This window comes from Neomonachus schauinslandi, chromosome 2 (assembly GCF_002201575.2).
Source record: "Neomonachus schauinslandi chromosome 2, ASM220157v2, whole genome shotgun sequence".
NCBI classification, from domain to species: domain Eukaryota; kingdom Metazoa; phylum Chordata; class Mammalia; order Carnivora; family Phocidae; genus Neomonachus; species Neomonachus schauinslandi.
This window is the reverse complement of record NC_058404.1, coordinates 190,016,983-190,036,816: the sequence shown is the minus strand read 5'-3', so window position 1 is coordinate 190,036,816 and position 19,834 is coordinate 190,016,983. Positions and strand designations below refer to the sequence as shown.

General features: G+C 35.8%; 1 protein-coding gene across 1 annotated transcript in view; it reads left to right on the top strand.

Annotated features, from left to right (window-relative positions):
• The window catches only part of NCAPG (non-SMC condensin I complex subunit G), a 52,033-nt gene that overhangs the window by 22,166 nt on the left and 10,033 nt on the right, over positions 1-19,834 (top strand). Inside the window, exon 14 of the mRNA XM_021679443.2 lies at positions 4,656-4,883. Within this exon, the coding sequence (XP_021535118.1) occupies positions 4,656-4,883 (228 nt within the window). The remainder of the gene's footprint in view (positions 1-4,655; positions 4,884-19,834) is intronic.

Below are 19,834 nucleotides of genomic sequence, written 5' to 3'. Positions count from 1 at the left end.
TGCTCAGTGGGGGGTCTGCTTCTCCCTCTGACCCTCTTCCCTCGTGCTCTCTGTCTCTCATTCTCTCTCTCTCAAATAAATAAATAAAATCTTTAAAAAGAAAAAAGACAATGTGACTCAGGTAGCATCTGGTATTGCCAAATTTAATGGTATAAAAAAGCTGCAGGGAATTTTAGCGCAAATTGCTTGCCAGCGGTAAATGGGAGTGCTTTGTGTGCTCAGTTTGAAAATAACATGTGACAATACAGATGATCATTTTCATGAAAAGATTATTTTATTTTTATTTATTTATTTATTTAAAAATTTTTTTTTTTTAAAGATTTTATTTATTTATTTGAGACAGAGAGAATGAGATAGAGCATGAGAGGGAGGAGGGTCAGAGGGAGAAGCAGACTCCCTGCCGAGCAGGGAGCCCGATGCGGGACTCGATCCCGGGACTCCAGGATCATGACCTGAGCCGAAGGCAGTCGCTTAACCGACTGAGCCACCCAGGCGCCCCATGAAAAGATTATTTTAAAAGACTGAACTCTGGTGTGCCTGGTGGCTCGGTTAAGCATCCAACTCTTTATTTTGGCTCAGGACATGATCTCTCAGAATCCTGAAATCTGCCAGTGTTGGGCTCCATGGGAGTCTGCTAGAGATTCTCTTTCTCCCACTGCTTTGCGCCCTGCTCGCACGTGCTCGTTCGCTCTCTCTCAAATAAATAAATAAATCTTAAAAAAAAAAAAAAAAAAAAGACTGAACTCAAGCAATAGTAGAGTATTCCCTCAGCATGAAACCCTTATCTTGGAGCATGCTTTAATGTTGCAATCACATTACCGAGGGAAAAAAAGCATACAATTAGAACTTGGGGAAGTCATTTGTTCTGGAAATGGTCAAACTGCTCGTGGCTTGTATCAGAGGAAGAAAATTAAAATCATACTTACGTCAAAAGATAGTCATTAGGAATTTCAGGGTTTTGTTTTAGTTTCCTTTTTTGGAGCATTTGGCATCTCATCAATTTATTTACTGTGCAGTGATGAAATTCCTGTTGATGCTCTGTTTATATTTATCATCCTATGCTGCTGTTGTCTTAGAAAAATTTCTGTTATTGTTAGATCCTTTTGGAAACTTGAAATGTCAGTATTATCTTTTTTATTATTTTATTTTTTAAAGATTTTATTTATTTGACACAGAGCGAGAGATAGCGAGAGCAGGAACACAAGCAGGGGGAGTGGGAGAGGGAGAAGCAGGCTTCCCCCAGAGCAGGGAGCCCAGTGTGGGACTTGATCCCAGGACCCTAGGATCATGACCTGAGCCGAAGGCAGACGCATAACGACTGAGCCACCCAGGCACCGTCAGTATTATCTTTAAAAATGATGTGACAGTTCTTTTCTCAAAGGAACAAAAATTTTGGTACTTTGTCCAGATGAATCATTTATAGTACTTGGCCCTACATCTGGTTTTGCTCTAAGATGTAGAGTGAATCTACATGTGTTATAGTCATTCTTTCTCAGTCAGTTGGCATTAGTGATTCTGTTAGTAATTAGAAGGAAGTCTTGTTTACTATTGTGAAATTTTTTGGCTTAATATAGGTGCCCAGAGAATAAAATCCTGTATTTTCAAAGAGGTTTTGCTAAGAAATACTGTATATATAGTAAGCTCTCTACTTGGGTTTCCTGGCTTCCTAGAAGATGGGTCTTGAAGTGCTAGATTGATCTCTGGTCATTACTCTTAAGGTGAAGAAAAATCTTATTAGAACATTCAATAGTGAAGAATTCATTTATGTCTAGCTTAAGTAGTTTTTTTTTTGGCTCTAAAAATGGGATAAAACATTCATTAAGATGTTCTATATACCATTAAGAATGCTGCTGAAAGGGCGCCTGGGTGGCTCAGTTGGTTAAGCGACTGCCTTCGGCTCAGGTCATGATCCTGGAGTCCCGGGATCGAGTCCCGCATCGGGCTCCCTGCTCAGCGAGGAGCCTGCTTCTCCCTCTGACCCTCCCCCCTCTCATGTACTCTCTCTCATTCTCGCTCTCTTAAATAAATAAATAAAATCTTTAAAAAAAAAAAAAAAAAAAAAAAAAAAAAAAAAAAAAAAAAAAAAAAAGAATGCTGCTGAAAAATTGTGAGTTGTAGTCAGGTTGGAACTCTAATAGAGGAGATTAAAGGTAGACAGTTACATAAAATTTCTAGTATTGCAGCAAAGGAAACACCATAGAACTTTTCTAAAAGATAACTAAGTTCACTTAGCCTTTAAAGATGAAATGTGGATTTTGATCCTTTTAATTTTTGCTGAAATATAGTATGATTGTAATGCTTAAGCGTGTCCTGGAGCATTCTGATATATTTAATACTAACTCATGCTCCACTTGACAGAGCGTATAGGAGCCTTGATACTGTTTATTTTTATATTTGTACTTCTCCGTCGTGGAAAGGAATTGTCAAAATCAAGCAGGTGTGAAAGATAAATGATGTTTCTTATCAAGACCATTCCATAATTTTACCCTCTTCCAAATCAAACCAGTCAATAGAAAAGCAGCCTTGTCATGGAATTAAAGTTTTAAAGAATTGAAGTTGCCCCCCTCTTTTGTAATATAAACAACTGAGATCCCTAAACTTTTTTTGAGGACTAGCTATTAATATTTGCCTGAAAAAAAAAATCTATATCTATACATATCTATCTATCTATCTATATATATATATATTTTTTTAAAGATTTTATTTATTTATTTGACAGAGAGAGGCAGTGAGAGAGGGAACACAAGCAGGGGAGTGGGAGAGGGAGAAGCAGGCTTCCCGCGGAGCAGGGAGCCTGATGCGGGGCTCAATCCCAGGACCCTGAGATCATGACCTGAGCCGAAGGCAGACGCTTAACGACTGAGCCACCCAGGCGCCCCTATTTTTTTTTTTTTTTTTTAAAGTAGGCTCCGTGCCCAGTGTGAGCCCAGTGCAGGGCTCAAACTCATGACCATGAGATCAAGAGTCAGACACTGACTGAGCCACCCAGGCACCCCTAGATACTTTTTTGTGAATTAAAAATGTTTGTGAATATCAGGTTCAAATGCAGTAAAATAAGTTATATGTAGGGGCTTCTGGGTGGCTCAGTCAGTTAAGCGCCTGCCTTGATCCCAGGATCCTGGGATCAAGTCCCTTGTCGGGCTCCTTGCTCAGCAGGGAGCCTGCTTCTCTCTCTCCCTCTGCCCCTCCCCCTGCTTGTGCTCTCACTCTCGCTGTCTCTCTCCCTCTGTCAAATAAATAAATCTATAAAAAAATTTAAAAAAGTTATATGTAAAATTTTGTCCTTTTTTTTTTTTTGTATGTTATTCTGCAGTGGGGTTTTAAGCTCTTCTCATGTCCTTAAAAGGGTTTATGATCAAAGAAGTTAACCACTGAATGAATTCATTTGTTCATAAAGTTACTTTTAGGGCTCTCATTAGAAGATTTTAAATTAAGGGAAAATAGCTATCTTTTGGGGGAGTAAGAAATCAGTTCTTTTTTAAATCAAGCCTTAGTAATACAAATTGATTTAAGACACGTATACACACTTGTTAGAAAGGTAAGAGAGAGAAATCCTTCCTTCCTTCCTTCTTGGCTTCATGCCCAACATGGGGCTCAGACTCACAACCTCAGGATCAAGAGTCACATGTTCTACTGACTGAGCCAGTTAGGTGCCCCAGAAATTATTTCATTTTAAAGTCTTGCTTAGATAAATACAGTATTGAGAGCTATTGCTAACCAGTAAGGGACTGAGAAGGACAAGGAAAACCAAGTTGCTGCTAAAAGAGTAGCATGTTTAGAAATCTTATAGAATAGTCCTTACATTGCATTTGTCTTTGGGAAATTTGCAGGTCTTACCATAATAGATAACATTTTGAAATTTCTTTCAAAGATTTGAGCTATTTTTCTCAATTCACTAACTTGACCAACTTGTGATTTTTATTCATTCTAAAGGCTAAGCCATATAGCCAAGTAGTGGATCCATGTCCAAAATTTAAGTGCATTAAAGAATATAATAAAGCTTTTCATAATAGAAATATTCAGCTCTATCTTTTTCATGGCTTTGAAATTTAGTATGTAGGAATTCAGTGTTCTTAACCTAGGACAGACTCATACAAACTGCTGGATTTTATAGTTTACCCCCTTTTATAAAGGAGTCCAATTCATTGAGAACTGAATTTACTTTTAATGAAATTTGAATTCATTGAACTAATAAAATTTTATCTTTAGTAAAGCTTGCTAACCTGGAAGAGTACTGATATTCTAATGAATGCTTTTTATTGGTTAAAATGTAATGTTTTTTACTTAATGGATGGCCGTAACAATCACAATGTAATTGAACAGTTTTTCTAGATCTTAAAAAAAAATCATATCCAATATATTCATTCTTTTTCAAATAAAAGGAACAAATAATATAATACAGCCTGATTCTAGTTCTAGGAATTTTTTTTGTACTGAAGATGAACTTTTCCTGAATGAAATAGAAGTCTAAATGTTATGGTACAAATGAAAATAATAATGTTAAGACAAATTTTAATTTTTGAAAAATGATGTTTCATGTGGACTTGACTGTTGGAATTAGACTAAGAAAATAAGGTACATGTTAATTTTATACAGCATAGACAATGAAAAGTTTACTGAATTTACTTTTTTTGGCGGGGGATGTTTCAATTTAGGTTTTGCAAATTGATGATGTGACAATAAAAATAAGTGCTTTAAAGGCAATCTTTGACCAACTGATGACGTTTGGTATTGAGCCATTTAAAACTAAAAAATTCAAAGCCGTACAAAGTGAAGATGCAGAAATAAACACTGATGGAGACCAAGAGTTCAAAGAAGCTGAAGAAGAGACTGCTACAGCCAAGAATGTTCTGAAACTCCTTTCTGATTTCTTAGATAGTGAGGTAAGAAATAATCACAGCCTTGTTATTATGAAATTTCTTTTTATTGTGTATGTTTGTGCTCTTTATTTTTTTTAGGCTGAAGCTTAAATTTGACCAACATTTAAAAATTTTGCCTTTTAAATATGATTAAGTTCCACTTTCATTCCTAATATACCTTGTTTCTCACTGTCAGATTGTATATGCAGAGAATTGAAGTGTAAACAAAAATGACTATTAGAGGGGGTTCCAGTTTTTTTTTTTTTAATTTTTTAAAATCTTTTCCCATGTCTTTATGATTTATGACTTGAAGTTTTTCCCCCGGAGTCTTAAGAAATAATTTAAAATAATTTTACATTGGGTTGGTGGAAGGTCTGAGATAGGGTATGGAATTAGATTTTTTTCCTTAAGGTACCCCTGAACTACATTTTTATAGCATATATAAGCAATAAAAAAAAAATTTTTTTTTTTTAAGATTTTATTTCTTTATTTGATAGAGAGAGACACAGCGAGAGAGGGAACACAAGCAGGGGGAGTGGGAGAGGGAGAAGCAGGCCTCCTGCGGAGCAGGGAGCCCTATGCTGGGCTCTCTCCCAGGACTTTGGGATCATGACCTGAGTCGAAGGCAGACGCTTAACGACCGAGCCACCCAGCTGCCCCAACAATCAAAAATTTTTTGTATTTTTTTTATTGAGGTGAAGTTGATATAAACAGTTTTTTTTTTTTTTTTAAAGATTTTATTTATTTATTTGAGAGAGAGAGAATGAGAGAGAACACATGAGAGGGGATAGGGTCAGAGGGCAAAGCAGACTCCCCGCTGAGCAGGGAGCCCGGATATAAACAGTTTTAAAGTGAACAGTTGATTGGCATTTAGTACCTTCACAATGTAATGCAACTGCCACCTCTATATAATTTTTAAAACATTTTCACTATCCCAAAAGGAAGAACTGTATCCTTTGAGCAGTTGCTCCCTATTTCTCCTTCTGCCTGTTCCTTATAGTCACCAATATGCCTTTTGTCTCTGGATTTAACTTTTCTGGATGTTTCATATAAATGGAATCATACAGTATGTGACCTCATGTCTGCTTTCTTCCACTTAGCTTCTTTTCTTTCTTTCTTTTTGGATATATTTGTTTATTTATTTGCTTTATCTGTAAGTCCCATGGGGGAGAGGACTATGCTTGCATGTTTTTGTTTTTTTGTTTTTTAAATAGCCAAGGTATAGTACATCATTAGGTTTTGATACAATGTTCAGGATTCATTAGTTGAATATAACACCCAGTGCTCATCATATCACATGCCCTCTTTAATTCCTATCACCCTGTTACCCCATTCCCCCACCCACCTCCCTTTCTGCAACCCTCGGTTTGTTTCCTGTAGTCAAGAGTCTCATGGTTTGTCTCTCTCAATGATTTCTTCGCATTCAGTTTTCCCTCCCTTCCCCTATTGTCTTCTGCATTATACCTTATGTTCCACACGAGTGAAACCATATGATAATTGTGTTTCTCTGATTGACTTATTTCACTTAGCATAATACCCTCCAGTTCCATCCATGTCGATGTAAATGATAGATATTCATCCTTTCTGATGGCTGAGTAATATTCCATTGCATATATGAACCACATCTTCTTTATCCATTCATCTGTTGAAGGACATGTCGGCTCCTTCCACAGTTTGGCTATTGTGGACATTGCTGCTATGAACATTGGGGTGCATGTGCCCCCTCTTTTCACTACATCTGTATCTTTGGGGTAAATTGCTGGGTCGTAGGGTAGTTCTATTTATAACGTCCTGAGGAATCTCCATGCTGGTTTCCAGAGTGACTGTACCAGCTTGCATTCCCACCAACAGTGTAAGAGGGTTCCCCTTTCTCCACATCCTTGCCAACATTTGGTGTTTTCTGTCTTGTTAATTTTAGCCATTCTCACTGGTATAAGGTGGTATCTCATTGTGATTTTGTTTTGTATTTCCCTGATGGCAAGTAATGTGGAGCATTTTTTCATGTGTCTGTTGTCCATTTGTATGTCTTTGGAGAAGTGCCTGTTCATGTTTTCTGCCCATTTCTTGACTGGATTATTTGTTTTTTTTGGATGAATGTTGAGTTTGAGAAGTTCTTTGTAGATCTTGGATACCAGCCCTTAATCTGTAATATCATTTGCAAATATATTCTACCATTCCATAGGTTTGTTGATTGTTTCCTTTGTTGTGCAGAAGCTTTTTATCTTGATGAAGTCCCAAAAGTTCATTTTTGCTTTTGTTTCCCTTGCCTTTAGAGATGTGTCTTGGAAAAAGTTGCTTTGTCCAAGGTCAAACAGGTTGCTGCCTGTGTTCTCCTCTAGGATTTTGATGGATTCCTGTCTCACATTTAGGTCTTTCATCCATTTTGAGTTTGTGTATGGTGTAAGATAATGGTCCAGTCTCATTCTTCTGCATGTGGCTGTCCAGTTTTCCCAACGGCCATTTGTTGAAGAGACTTTTTTCCATTGGATATTCTTTCCTGCTTTGTTGAAGATTAGTTGACCATAGAGTTGAAGGTCCATTTCTGGGCTCTGTATTCTATTCCATTGACTTATGTGTCTGTTTTCATGCCATATCATGCTGCTTTAATGATTACAGCTTTGTAATAGAGCTTGAAGTCAGGCAGTGTGATGCCCCCAGCTTTGGTTTTCTTTTTCAACATTCCCCTGGTGATTCGGGGTCTTTTTCTGATTTCATAGAAATTTTAGGATTGTTTGTTCCAGCTCTGTGAAAAATGTCAGTGGTTTTTTGATAGGGATTGCATTGAATGTGTAGATTGCTCTGGGCAACATAGACATTTTAACAATGTTTATTTTTCCAATCCATGAGCATGGAATGTTTTTCCATCTCTTTGTGTATTCCTCAATTTCTTTCATAAGTGTTCTGTAGTTTCTAGAGTACAGATCCTTTACCTCTTTGGTTAGGTTTATTCCTAGGTATCTAGTGGTTTTTGGTGCGATTGTGAATGGGATCGATTCCTTAATTTCTCTTTCTTCTGTCTCATTGTTAGTGTATAGAAATGCAACTGATTTCTGTGCATTGATTTTGTATCCTGCCACGTTGCTGAATTGCTGTATGAGTTCTAGCAATTTTGGGTTGGAATCTTTTGAGTTTTCCCCATAAAGTATCGTGTCATCTGCGAAGAAAGAGAGTTTGATTACTTCTATGCTGATTTGGATGCCTTTTCTTTCTTTTTGTTGTCTGACAACAAAAGCTAGGACTTCTAGTACTGTGTTGAACAATAGTGGTGAGAGTGGGCATTCTTGCTGTGTTCCTGACCTTAAGGGAAAAGCTCTCAGTTTTTCTCCATTGAGAATTATAATCGCTGTGGCACTTAGCTTATTTTCGAGGCTCATTCATATTGTAGCTTGTATCAGTACTTCATTCCTTCTTAAGGCAGAACACTCTCTCATTTTATGTATATATCACAATTTCCTTAGCTCATCCATTGAAAAATATTTGGGCTGTTTTCATCTTTTAGCTATTGGGTATATAATCCTGTTATGAACATGTGTGGGCATGTATTTTCTGTTCTTTGGGGTATATACCTAGGAGAGGCTTACTGGGATTTATGGTAATTTTTTTTTTTTTAATGATTCACTCCCAATCTAGTTAATTAACACATCCCAACAATTCACATATTTATATACTTGTTTTAGTGAGAACATTTAAATTCTACTCTCATAGCAAAGTTCAATTATACAATACAGTGTTACCAACAAAGGTCACCGTGTTTTACATTAGGTCTCCAGAATTGTATTTATTTATTTATTTATTTTTTAAGAACTTGTAGCTGAAAGTTTGTACCCTTTTACCAATGTTTCTGTATTTCTCCCAACCCCCAGTCCTGGCAGCTACTTTTCTACTCCATTTCTATGAGTTTGACCATTTTTTTATATTTACTTTTTTTTAAGATTCTACATTTAAAGTGATACATACAGTATTTATCTTTGGGTATTTCACTTAGCACAGTGTCCTGAAGGCCTATCCATGTTGTTGATGGTAGGATTTCCTTTTCTTATCTGCAAATATATTCTGTTGTATATATTCATATATATACCACATCTTCTTCATCCAGTCACCCATCAGTGGGCATTCAGGTTGTTTCCATATCTTGGCTATTGTAAGTAATGCTACAGTGAACATGGGAGTGCAGATACCTCTTTGAGATTCTGTTTTCATTTCCTTTGGATATATATCCTGAAGTGAGATTGCTCTGTCATATGGTAATTCTATTTTTAATTTTTTTTTTTTTTTTAGGATTTATCCATTCATTTTACAGAGAGAGTGTTTGTGTGAGCAGGGGAAGGTGCAGAGGGAATGGGAGAGAATCTCAAGCAGACTCCCTGCTGAACGAGGAGCTGGGTGTGGGGTTTGATCTCAGGACCTGAGCTGAAGTCGGACACTGAGCCACTCAGGCACTCATGTTTTTAATTTTTTGAGGAACCTCTATATTGTTTTCCACAGTGCTGCACCAGTTTACATTCCCACCAGCAGTGCACAAGTCTTCCCTTTCCTCCACAGCCTCACCAATACTTAGCTCTTATTTTTTTGAAAGTCATTCAAACAAGTTGAGGTGATAATGCATTGTGGTTTTGATTTGCATTTCCATGATGATTAGTGATGTTGAGCACTTTATCGTGTGCCTGTTGGTTGTTTCTATGTTTTTGGAAAAATACCATTTCAACTCCTCTGCTCATCTTTTTTTAAGTTTTTATTTAAATTCCAGTTAGTTAGCATACAGTGTAATGGTAGTTTCAGGTGTTCAATATAGTGATTCAACATTTCCATACAACACCTGGTGCTCATCACAAGTGCACTCCTTAATCCTCATCATCTATTACCCATCCCCCACCCATCCCCCTTCTGGTAACCATCAGCTTGTTCTGTATAGTTAAGAGTATTTCTTGGTTTGCCTCTCCTCTTTTTTCCTTCGCTCATTTGTTTTGTTTCTTAAATTCCATGTGTGAATGAAATCATATAGTATTTGTCTTTCTCTGACTTATTTCACTTAGCGAATACTCTCTAGATTCATCCATGTCTTTGCAAATGGCAAGATTTCATTCTTTTTGATGGCTGAGTGATATTCCACTGTATATATATACCACCTCTTTTTTATCCATTCATTAGTTGATGGACACTTGGACTGTTTCTATAATTTGGCTACTGTAGATAATACTGCCATAAACATTGGGGTGCATGTATCCCTTTGAATTAGTATTTTTGTATTCTTTGGCTAAATTCCGAGTAGTGCAGTTGTTGGATTATAAGGTAGTTCTATTTTTAACTTTCTGAGGAACCTCCATACTGTTTTCTAGCGTGGCTGTACCAGTTTGCATTCCCACCAACAGTGCAAGAGGGTTCCCCTTTCTCCATATCCTTGACAACACCTTTTGTTTCTTGTGTTGTTGATTTTAGCCATTCTGACAGGTGTGAGGTGCTTTCTCATTGTAGTTTTGATTTGTATTTTAATTGGATTGTTTGGGTTTTTTTGCTGTTGAGTTATAGGAGTACCTTATATATTTGGAATATTAACCTGTTATTAAATATATAATTTGCAAATATTGTTTTGCAATATGTAGGTTATCTTTGCATTTTGTTGATGGTTTCCCTTGCTGTGCAGAGCTGTTCAGTTTGATGCAGTCCCACTTATTTTTGCTGATGTTGACTTTGCTTTTGGTGTCAAATCCAAAAAATCACCAAGACCTCTTTTCTTCTAGGAGTTTATGGTTTCACGTGATACTTTCTTTAACTTCTTTGAGGAACTGTCAAACTGTTTTCCACAGCAGTCAGATCATTTTACATTTTACAACATTGTACCAGGGCTTCAATTTTCCCACATTCATATCAACACTTGTAATTTTCCATTAAAAATTTTTTTAGCCATTTTAGTAGATTGAAAAGATACTTCCAGTGGTTTTGAATTGTATTTCTCTAACGACTACTGATGAGTATCTTTATGTGCTTGTTGCCTATTTGTATGTCTTATTTGGAGAAATGTCTTTTCAAATATTGGGTTGTCCCTTTTGGAGTTCTTCATATATTTTGAGTAGTAGATCCTTATCAAGTATGTGATATGCAAATATTTTGTCCTATAGGTTGTCTTTTCTTAAGAATGTCCTTAGATAATATAAAACATTTGTAATTTTGATAAAGACTAAGTTGTGTTTTTTACCCTTTTATTGCTTGTGCATCTTTTGGTGTCCTAAGAATATATTGCCAATCCAAGTTATGGAGATTTGTCTCTGTGTTTTCTTCTAAGAGTTTTACTTTTAGCTTTTTATATTTAGGCTTTTGATGAATTTTCAGATCATATTTCTACATGGTGTGAGGTAGAGTTCCAACTTCATTGTTTTGCTTGTGGACATCCAGTTTGTCTTAGCACCATTAATTGAAGATACGATTTTTTTCCCACTGAATTGTTTTGGCACTTTTGTTGAGAATCAACTGACCCTACTTATGTGAGTTTATTTCTGGACTCTCAATATTACATTATCTGTGTCAATCCAGTACCAGACCATTTTAATTTGTGTAACTTCATAATAAGTTTTGAAATTGGGGAGTTGAGTTCTCCAACTTTGTTCTTTATTAGTATTGTTTGGCTACTTGGGGTCCTTTGCAATTCTTCATGAATTGGAGGATTGGTTTTTCCATTTCTGCAAAAAAGTCCATTAGAATTTTGATAGGGGTTGCATTTGGACATGTAGATCACACTGGATAGTATTGCCATCTTAATAATGTTAAATCTTCCAATCCATAAACTTGGATGCCTTTCCATTTATTTAGGTCATCTTTCATTTCTTTCAAAAGTGTTTTTGTAGTTTTCAGGGTATAAATCTTTGATTTTCTTGGTTAAGTTTATTCTTATGTATTTGGATGCTATTGTAAATAGAGTTGTTTTCTTAATTTCCTTTTTGGGTGGTTGGTTCACTGATTTTGTATAGAAACTTAATTGGGTTTTCTGTGTGTTTATTTGATTTGGTATTCAACTTTGCTGCATTCACTTATTAACTCTTGTAATTTGTGTGTGTGTGAATTCTTTGGGATTTTCTCTATATAGAATCATGTCATCTGTGAAGAGACATTGTTTCAATTCTTTCCAATTTGTGTTTTATTTCTTTTTCTATTTTATTTTCTTTTTCCTGCCTAATTGCTCTAACTGGAACTTTCAGTGCACTGTTGAGGCAGCAATGTTGTTTCGTCTCTAATCTTAAGGGAAAATTTTTCAGTCTTTAACTATTCAGTGTGATGTAGGTTCCTTTATAAATGACCTTATCACCTTGAGAAAGTTTCCTTCTATTCTTGTCTGGGTTTTTTTCATTGTTTTGGCTTTGTTTTGCTTTTGTCATGAAAGCATGTTTAATTTTTCAAATGCTTTTTCTACATCAGTGAGATGCTCATATGGGTTTTTGTTCATTTGTTTTATTGATGTACGTTACTTTGCTTGATTTTCTTCTATTGAACCACCCTTGCATTCTTGGGATAAGTTCTACTTGGTTATGGTATATATGGTGTATAATCTTTTTAATATGTTGTTGGATTTGATTTGGTACCATTTTGTTGAAGATTTTTATGTCTGTATTCATAAGGGAAATTGGGTGTTGTTGTCTTGCACTGTCTTTGTCTGCCTTTGGTATCGGGGTAATACTGACCTCATCTACTGAGTTAGGAATTGTTTGTTCCTCTTCTGTTTATTGGAAGACTTTGAGAAGATTGCTGTGAATTCTTCTTTTATTACTTGGTGAGAATTTACCAGTAAAGCCATCTGGGGTCGGACTTTTCTCTTGGGGAGGTCTCTGATTACTTATTCAGTTGGAGTATAATTAGAGGTCTATTTGGATTTTTTTTTTTTTTACTGAATCAGTTTTGGTAATTTGTCTTTCTAGGAAATGTCCATTTTATCTAAGTTACTTAATTTTTGGTGGTCAGTTTATAGTATTTTACAATTCTTTTTATTACTGTAAGGTCAGTTGTAATGTTCCTGTTTTCAGTTCTGATTTCAGTTGTTTGCATCTTCTTTCTTTTATCTTTGTCACTCTAGCTGAAGGTTTGTCAATTGTGTTCATATTTTCAAAGAACCAACTTTTGGTTTCATTGATTTTTCTCTTTTTCTCTCTCTGTTTTGTTTCTCTTCTCTAATCTTTAATATTTTCTTTCTCCTTCCTTCTTTAGGTTTATTTATTTATTTTTTTTAAGTTCCTTAAAGTGTAAAGTTAGGTTATTGAGGTGTTTTTTTGTTTTGTTTTGTTTTGTTTTTTAATTCCAGTGTAATTAATGTACACTGTTATATTAGTTTCAGGTGTACAGTATAATGATTCAACAGTTCTGTGCTTTACTCAGTGCTCATTATGATTAAGTGTACTTTCAGTTCCTTTCACCTATTTCATCCACCCCACCCCTCCCCCCTTTCCTCTGGTAATCACGAGTTTGTTCTCTTTATTTAAGCGTCTGTTTATTGGTGTGTCATTTTTTCATTGTTCGTTTGTTTTGTTTCTTAAATTTCACATATGAATGAAATCATATGGTGTTTGTCTTTCTCTGATTGACTTTTTTCTTTTTCCTTTTTTTTAATGCGGGGCTCAAACTCATGACCGTGAGATCAAGACCTGAGCCAAGATCAAGAGTTGGACACTTAATCCACTGAGCTACCCAGGCACCCCACTGATTGACTTATTTTATTAGCATTATACCTTCTTGATCCATCCATGTTGTTGCAGATGGCAAGATTTCATTCTCTATTTTTTATTTTTGGTTGAGTAATATTCCATTGTATGTATGTGTGTATATATATATATTTATCCATTCATCTACTGATGGACATGTGCATGGTTTCCATATTTTGGCTATTGTAAATAATAGTGCAGTAAATATGTGTATATATCTTTTTGGAATTGATGTTTTTATATTCTTTGGGTAAATACCCAGTAGTGGAATTACTGGATCATATGATAATTCTATTTTTAATTTTTTGGGGCACCTTCATACTTGCATTCCCACCAATAGCACATGAGGGTTCCTTTTCTCCACATCCTTGCCAAACTTGTTGTCTCTTGTGTTTTTGATTTTAGCCACTCTTACAGGTGTGAGTTAATATCATTGAGGTTTTGATTTGCATTTCCCTGATGATAAGTGATGTTGAGCATCTTTTCATGTGTTTGTTGGCCATCTGTATGTCTTCTTTGGAGAAATGTCTGTTCATGTCTTCTGCCCATTTTTTAATTGGATTATTTTTTGGTGTTGAGTTGTATGAGTTCTTTATATATTTTTGATACTAATTCTTTATCAGATACGTCATTTGCAAATATCTTCTCCCATTCAGTAGGTTTTTAGTTTTGTTGATTATTTCCTTTGCTGTGCAGTAGCTTTCTGTTTTGATGTAATACCAGTAGTTTGTTTATTTTTGCTTTTGTTTCCCTTTCCTCAGGAGACGTATCTAGGAAAGTGTTGCTGCTGCTGATATCAAAGAAATTACTGCCTGTGTTCTCTTCTAGGGTATTTATGGTTTCAGGTCTCACATTTAGATTTTCATTTAGCATTAGCATTTTGAGTTTATTTTTGTGTATGGTGTAAGCAAATTGTCCAGTTTCATTGTTTTGCATGTAGCTGTTTAGTTTTCCACTTGTTGAAGAGACTTGTCTTTTTCCCATTTGTGTGTTTTTGCCTCCTTTCTTGAAGATTAATTGACCATATAATTGTGTGTTTATTTCTGGGCTCTCTATTTTGTTCTTTTGATGTTTGTATCTATTTTTTGTGCTAGTGCCTTACTATTTTAATTACTGCAGCTTTGTAGTATATCTTGAAATCTGGAGTTGTGAAACCTCCAGTTTTGTTCTTTTTCAAGATTACTCTGGCTTTTTGGGGTCTTTTGTGGTTCCATACATATTTTAGGGTTATTTGCTTTAGTTTTGTGAAAAATGCTATTGGTATTTTGATAGGGATTGCATTAAATATGTAGATTGCTTTGGGTACTATGGACATTTTAACAATATTGTTCTCTCAATTCATGAACATGTAATATCTTTCCATTTGTTTGTGTCATCTTCAGTTTCTTTTATCACTGTTTTATAGTTTTCACAGTACAGGTCTTTCACCTTCTTGGTTACATTTATTCCTAGGTATTTTATTCTTTTTGGTGCAATTGTAAATGGGATTGTTTTCTTAATTTCTCTTTCTGTTACTTCATTATTTGTGTATATAGGCATGCGAACAATTGCTGTATATTGATTTTGTATCCGACCTTCCTGAATTCATTTATTGGTTCTAGTAGTGTTTTGGTGGAGTCTTTAGGGTTTTCTCTATAGGATATCATTTCATCTGTAAATAGTGAATTTTACTTCTCCCTTACTGATTTAGATGCCTTTTATTTCTTTTTGTTGTCTGATTGCTATGGCTAGGACTTCCAGAACTATGTTGAGTAAAAGTGAGAGTGGATATCTTTGTCTTGTTCCTGATCTTAGGGGAAAAGCTCTGTTTTTTTGTTTTTTTGTCTTTTTTTTAACCACTGAGTATGATGTTAGCTGTGGGTTTTTCGTTTATGGCCTTTAGTATGTTGAGGTATGTTCCCTCTAAACATACTTTGTTGAGGGTTTTTATTATAAATGGATGGTTGTACTTGTCATATGCTTTTTCTACATCTATTGAAATGATCAGTAGATCAATAGAACATTAGCCTTTGTCTTATTGATTTGATGTATCACATTGATTTGCAAATATTGAGCCACCCTTGCAACCCAGTAATAAATCCCACTTGATCATGGTGAATGATTTTTTTTAATTTTTAAAAATAAAAAAAATTTTAATGTACTGTTTCTTTGCTAATATTTTGTTGAGGAATTTTGTATCTATGTTCAATAGCTATAATATATTATTTTGTAGTGTCTTTATGTGGTTTTGGTATCAGGGTGATGCTGGCTTCATAGAATGAATTTGGAAACTTTCCTTCCTCTTCTATTTTTTGGAATAGTTTGAGAAAAATAGGTAATAACTTTTCTTTAAATGTTTGGTAAAATTCACTTGTGGGGCCTAGTGGCAAGTGGCTCTGAACTTTCGTTTGTTGGGAATTTTTTTTATTATTGACTCAATTTCATTGCTTGTAATTGAACCGTTCATATTTTCTATTTATTCCTGATTCAGTTTTGGGAGGTTACATATTTCTAGGAATTTATCCGTTTCTTCTTGGTTGTCCAGTTTGTTGGCATATAATGTTTCATAATATTTGCTTATCATCTTTAGTATTTCTGTGATGTTGGTTGTTATTTTTCTTCTTTCATTCTGATTTTGTTTGAGTCCTCCTTTTTTTCTTTTTCTTTCTTTTTTTTTGATGAATCTTGCTAGAGTTTGTCAGTTTTGTTGGTCTTTTCAAATAACAAGCTCCTGGTCCTGGCTTCATTTATCAGTTTTATTAGTTTTTATTTCATTTATTTTTTCTCTAGTTTTTGTTATTTTCTTTCTTCTACTGGTTTTGGATTTTGTTTATTCTTCTTTTTCTAGCTCCATTATGTGTAAGTTTAGGTTGTTTGAGATTTTTCTTTCTTCTTGAGGTAGGTCTGTATTGTGATAAACTTCCCTCTCAGAATAGCTTTTGGTGCATTCCCAAAGATTTTTTTCCTTTTCATGTCTCTCCATTTTACTTTTTGATTTGTTTGATTTCTTGGTTGCCTCCTTAATTGTTCAGTAGCATATTATTTAACCTCCATGTATTTGTTTTCTTTCTAGATTTTTTCTTGTGGTTGATTTCTAGTTTCATAGCATTTTGGTTGGAAAAGATGCATGGTATGATTTCAGTCCTTTTGTTGAGATTTGTTTTGTTGGCTAACGTGATCTTTTCTTGAGAATGTTCCATGTGCACTTGAAAACAATGTATATTCTGCTCTTTTGGGATGGAATGTTCTGAATATATATCTATTAGATCCATCTTGTTTAATGCATCACTGAAAGTCATTATTTCCTTGTTTATTTTCTGTTTGGATGATGTATCCATTTCTGTAAGTGGAGTATTGAAGTCCCCTACTATAATTATATTGCTATCGATTACTTCCTTTTTTTTTTTGTTACCTTTTGATTATGTATTGTCCTTTGTCTCTAGTTACAGACTTTGTTTTAAAGTCTGTTTTGTCTGATATAACTGTTTCTAGCCCAGCTTTCTTTTCACTTCCATCTGCAGATAAATGTTTTTCTATCCCTCACTTCCAATATGCGTATGTCTTTAGATCTGAAAAGAGTCTCTTGTAGGCAGCATTTTTTTTTTTTAAATCCATTCTGTCACTATGTGTCTTTTGATTGGAACATTTAGTCCATTTACATTCAAAGTAATTATTGATAGGTATGTACTTACTGCTCTTCTTTTACTAGTTTCATGGTTGTTTTTGTAGTTCTTCTCTGTTCCTTTCTTGGTCTCTTCATTCACGGTTTACTGGCTTTCTTTAGTGATATGCATGGATTCCTTTCTCTACTTTTTGCTTATCTGTTACCGATATTTGATTTATGGTTACCATCAGGTTTACATATAACCTGCTATATATGGATATAGCAGTTTATATTAAGTTGATGGTTGCTTAAGTTTGAACCATTTTCAAAGTACTAAATTTCTACTCCTCTCTCCCCACATTTTAGATACACGGTGTTATACTTTATTTCTTTTCCTTTTGTGAATTCCTTGACTGATTTTTAGGTATACTTAATTTTACTCCTTTTGTGCTTCCTAGTTTTCTTACTCCTGCTTATGGTGTTTCTTTTCCACTAAAAGAATCCCCTGCAACATTTCTCATAAGGCTGGTTTATGGGGATGAATTCCTTTAACTTGTTTGTCTGAAAAACTCTTTCTCTCTCCTTCTATTCTGAATGATAGTCTTGCTGGATAGAGTATTCTTGGTTGCAGGTTTTTTCTTTCAGCACTTTGAATATATCATGTCATTCCCTTCTGAGCTGCAAAATTTCTGCTGAAAAATCAGCTGATACTCTTATGGGGTTTCCCTTGTGTGTAACCTTCTTCTTTTCTCTTTCTGCTTTTAAAATTCTCTTTAAAGTCAATTATCATATGGTTTCACTTATTTGTGGAACATAAAGAATAGCATGGAGGACATTAGGAGAAGGAAGGGAAAAATGAAGGGGGGTGGAAATTAGAGGGAGAGACGAACCATGAGAGACTGTGGACTCTGGGAAACAAAGTGAGGGTTTTAGAGGGGAGGGGGTGGGAGGGATGGGTTAGCCTGGTGATGGGTATTATGGAGGGCACGTATTGCATGGAGCACTAGGTGTTATACACAAACAATGAATCAGGAAGACTACATCAAAAACTAATGATGTACTGTATGGTGACTAACGTAACAGTTTAATAATAAAAATTAAAAAAAATAAAATTCTTTATCTCTACTTTTTGCCAATTTTTAAAAGATTTAATTATTTTAGAGAGCATGTGAGCGAGGGGAGGGGCAGAGGGAGAGGCAGAGAATCTCAGGCAGACTCCATGCTGAGTGTGGAGCCCGATGCAGGGCTTAATTCCATGACCCTGAGATCATGACTTGAGCTGAAAACCAAGAGTTGGGCACTCAACCGACTGAGCCACCCAGGCGCCCCACCACTTTTTGCCAGTTTAATTACTATGTGTTTTGGTGTGGACCTCCTTGGGTTGATTTTGCTGGGGGCTCTCTATGCCTCTTGGGTCTGGATTTCTGTTCCTTTCCCAGTTTTGGACAGTTTTCGCCTATTCTTCAAATGAATTTTCTCCTCTTTTCTCTCTCTTCTCCTTCTGGGATCTCTGTAATGCAGATGTTATTATGCTTGATGGTGTCACTGAATTCCCTTAATCTATTCTCATTTTTTATTATTTTTTCTTTTGTTCATCTTGATTATTTTCCATTACTCTGTCCTCCAGTTCACTGATCTGTTCTGCTTCCTCCAGTCTACTGTTTATTCCCTCTAGTGTATTTTTAATTTCAGTTATTGAGTTCTTCATTTCTGATTGGTTCTTTATTTTTTTCCATCCCTTTGTTATGGGTCTCACTGAGATCCTCCCCTCTTTTCTCAAGTCCAGTGAGTATCTTAGTGACCATTACTTTAAATTATCTATCAGGCATATTACTTATCTCCTTTTCATTTAGCTCTGTTGCTTGTGATTTTGTCTTGTTCTTTTATTTGGGACATATTCCTCTGTCTCATTTTGTCTAACTCTGTCTCTGTTTCTATGTGTTAGGAAAGTCAGCTCTTTGTCTTCTGCTCTTGAAAGTAGTGGCCGTATGAAGAAGAGGTCCTGTAGTGTCCTGAGTGCAGTGTCCTCTGCTCACCAGAACCTGGTGCTTCAGGGGTGTCTCCTATGTGTGCTACGCACCCTCCTGTTGTGGCTGAGCCACGTTTGCCTTCAGTCCAGTCATCTGCAATGGTTCCCTTTGCTTCTTGGCAAGCTTTAGTCCCTATATTTTTATGGGCCAGTCTGGGGCTACTTTAGGCTTGATTGGGTCAGCGTGGGTGTTTGTCAGAGATGTGTTCACAGTGAACTGAAATGGCTCTCCCGGTGTTGTCCCCTGGGAAGCTTTCATTGGTAGGCAGGGCTGGCAGTCAGATTAGATGTGTGCCTTCACCCCACTGCTTTAGCTGCTTTGGAGAATTCCTGTTGTGGGTGGGTTGGAATGGGCAGATCTGGAGAATTCAGGAGTGGGGTGTGCTGTTAGCAAGGTAGGTGGAACATGTTCATCCTGGGCTGATTCCCTCAAATGTTGGGTATCTGGGCTGGGGGCCAGAGGAGGGAAATGGCACTGCCAGCTCTTTTGTTCTTGGAGAAGTCTCCTAAAGATCCCTGTCCCTCTAGCACACATTCTGAGATTAGTAAATAAATCTTCCTGTATACAACAGGCCTTTTTCAAATTACTGCTTCCATGCTGTATCTTAGCAGGGTTGTTTGTCATGCTCTCTCCTTAAGGGCAGGGACTGAGTTTCCTATCTACATTTGTCTCTCCCAGAGC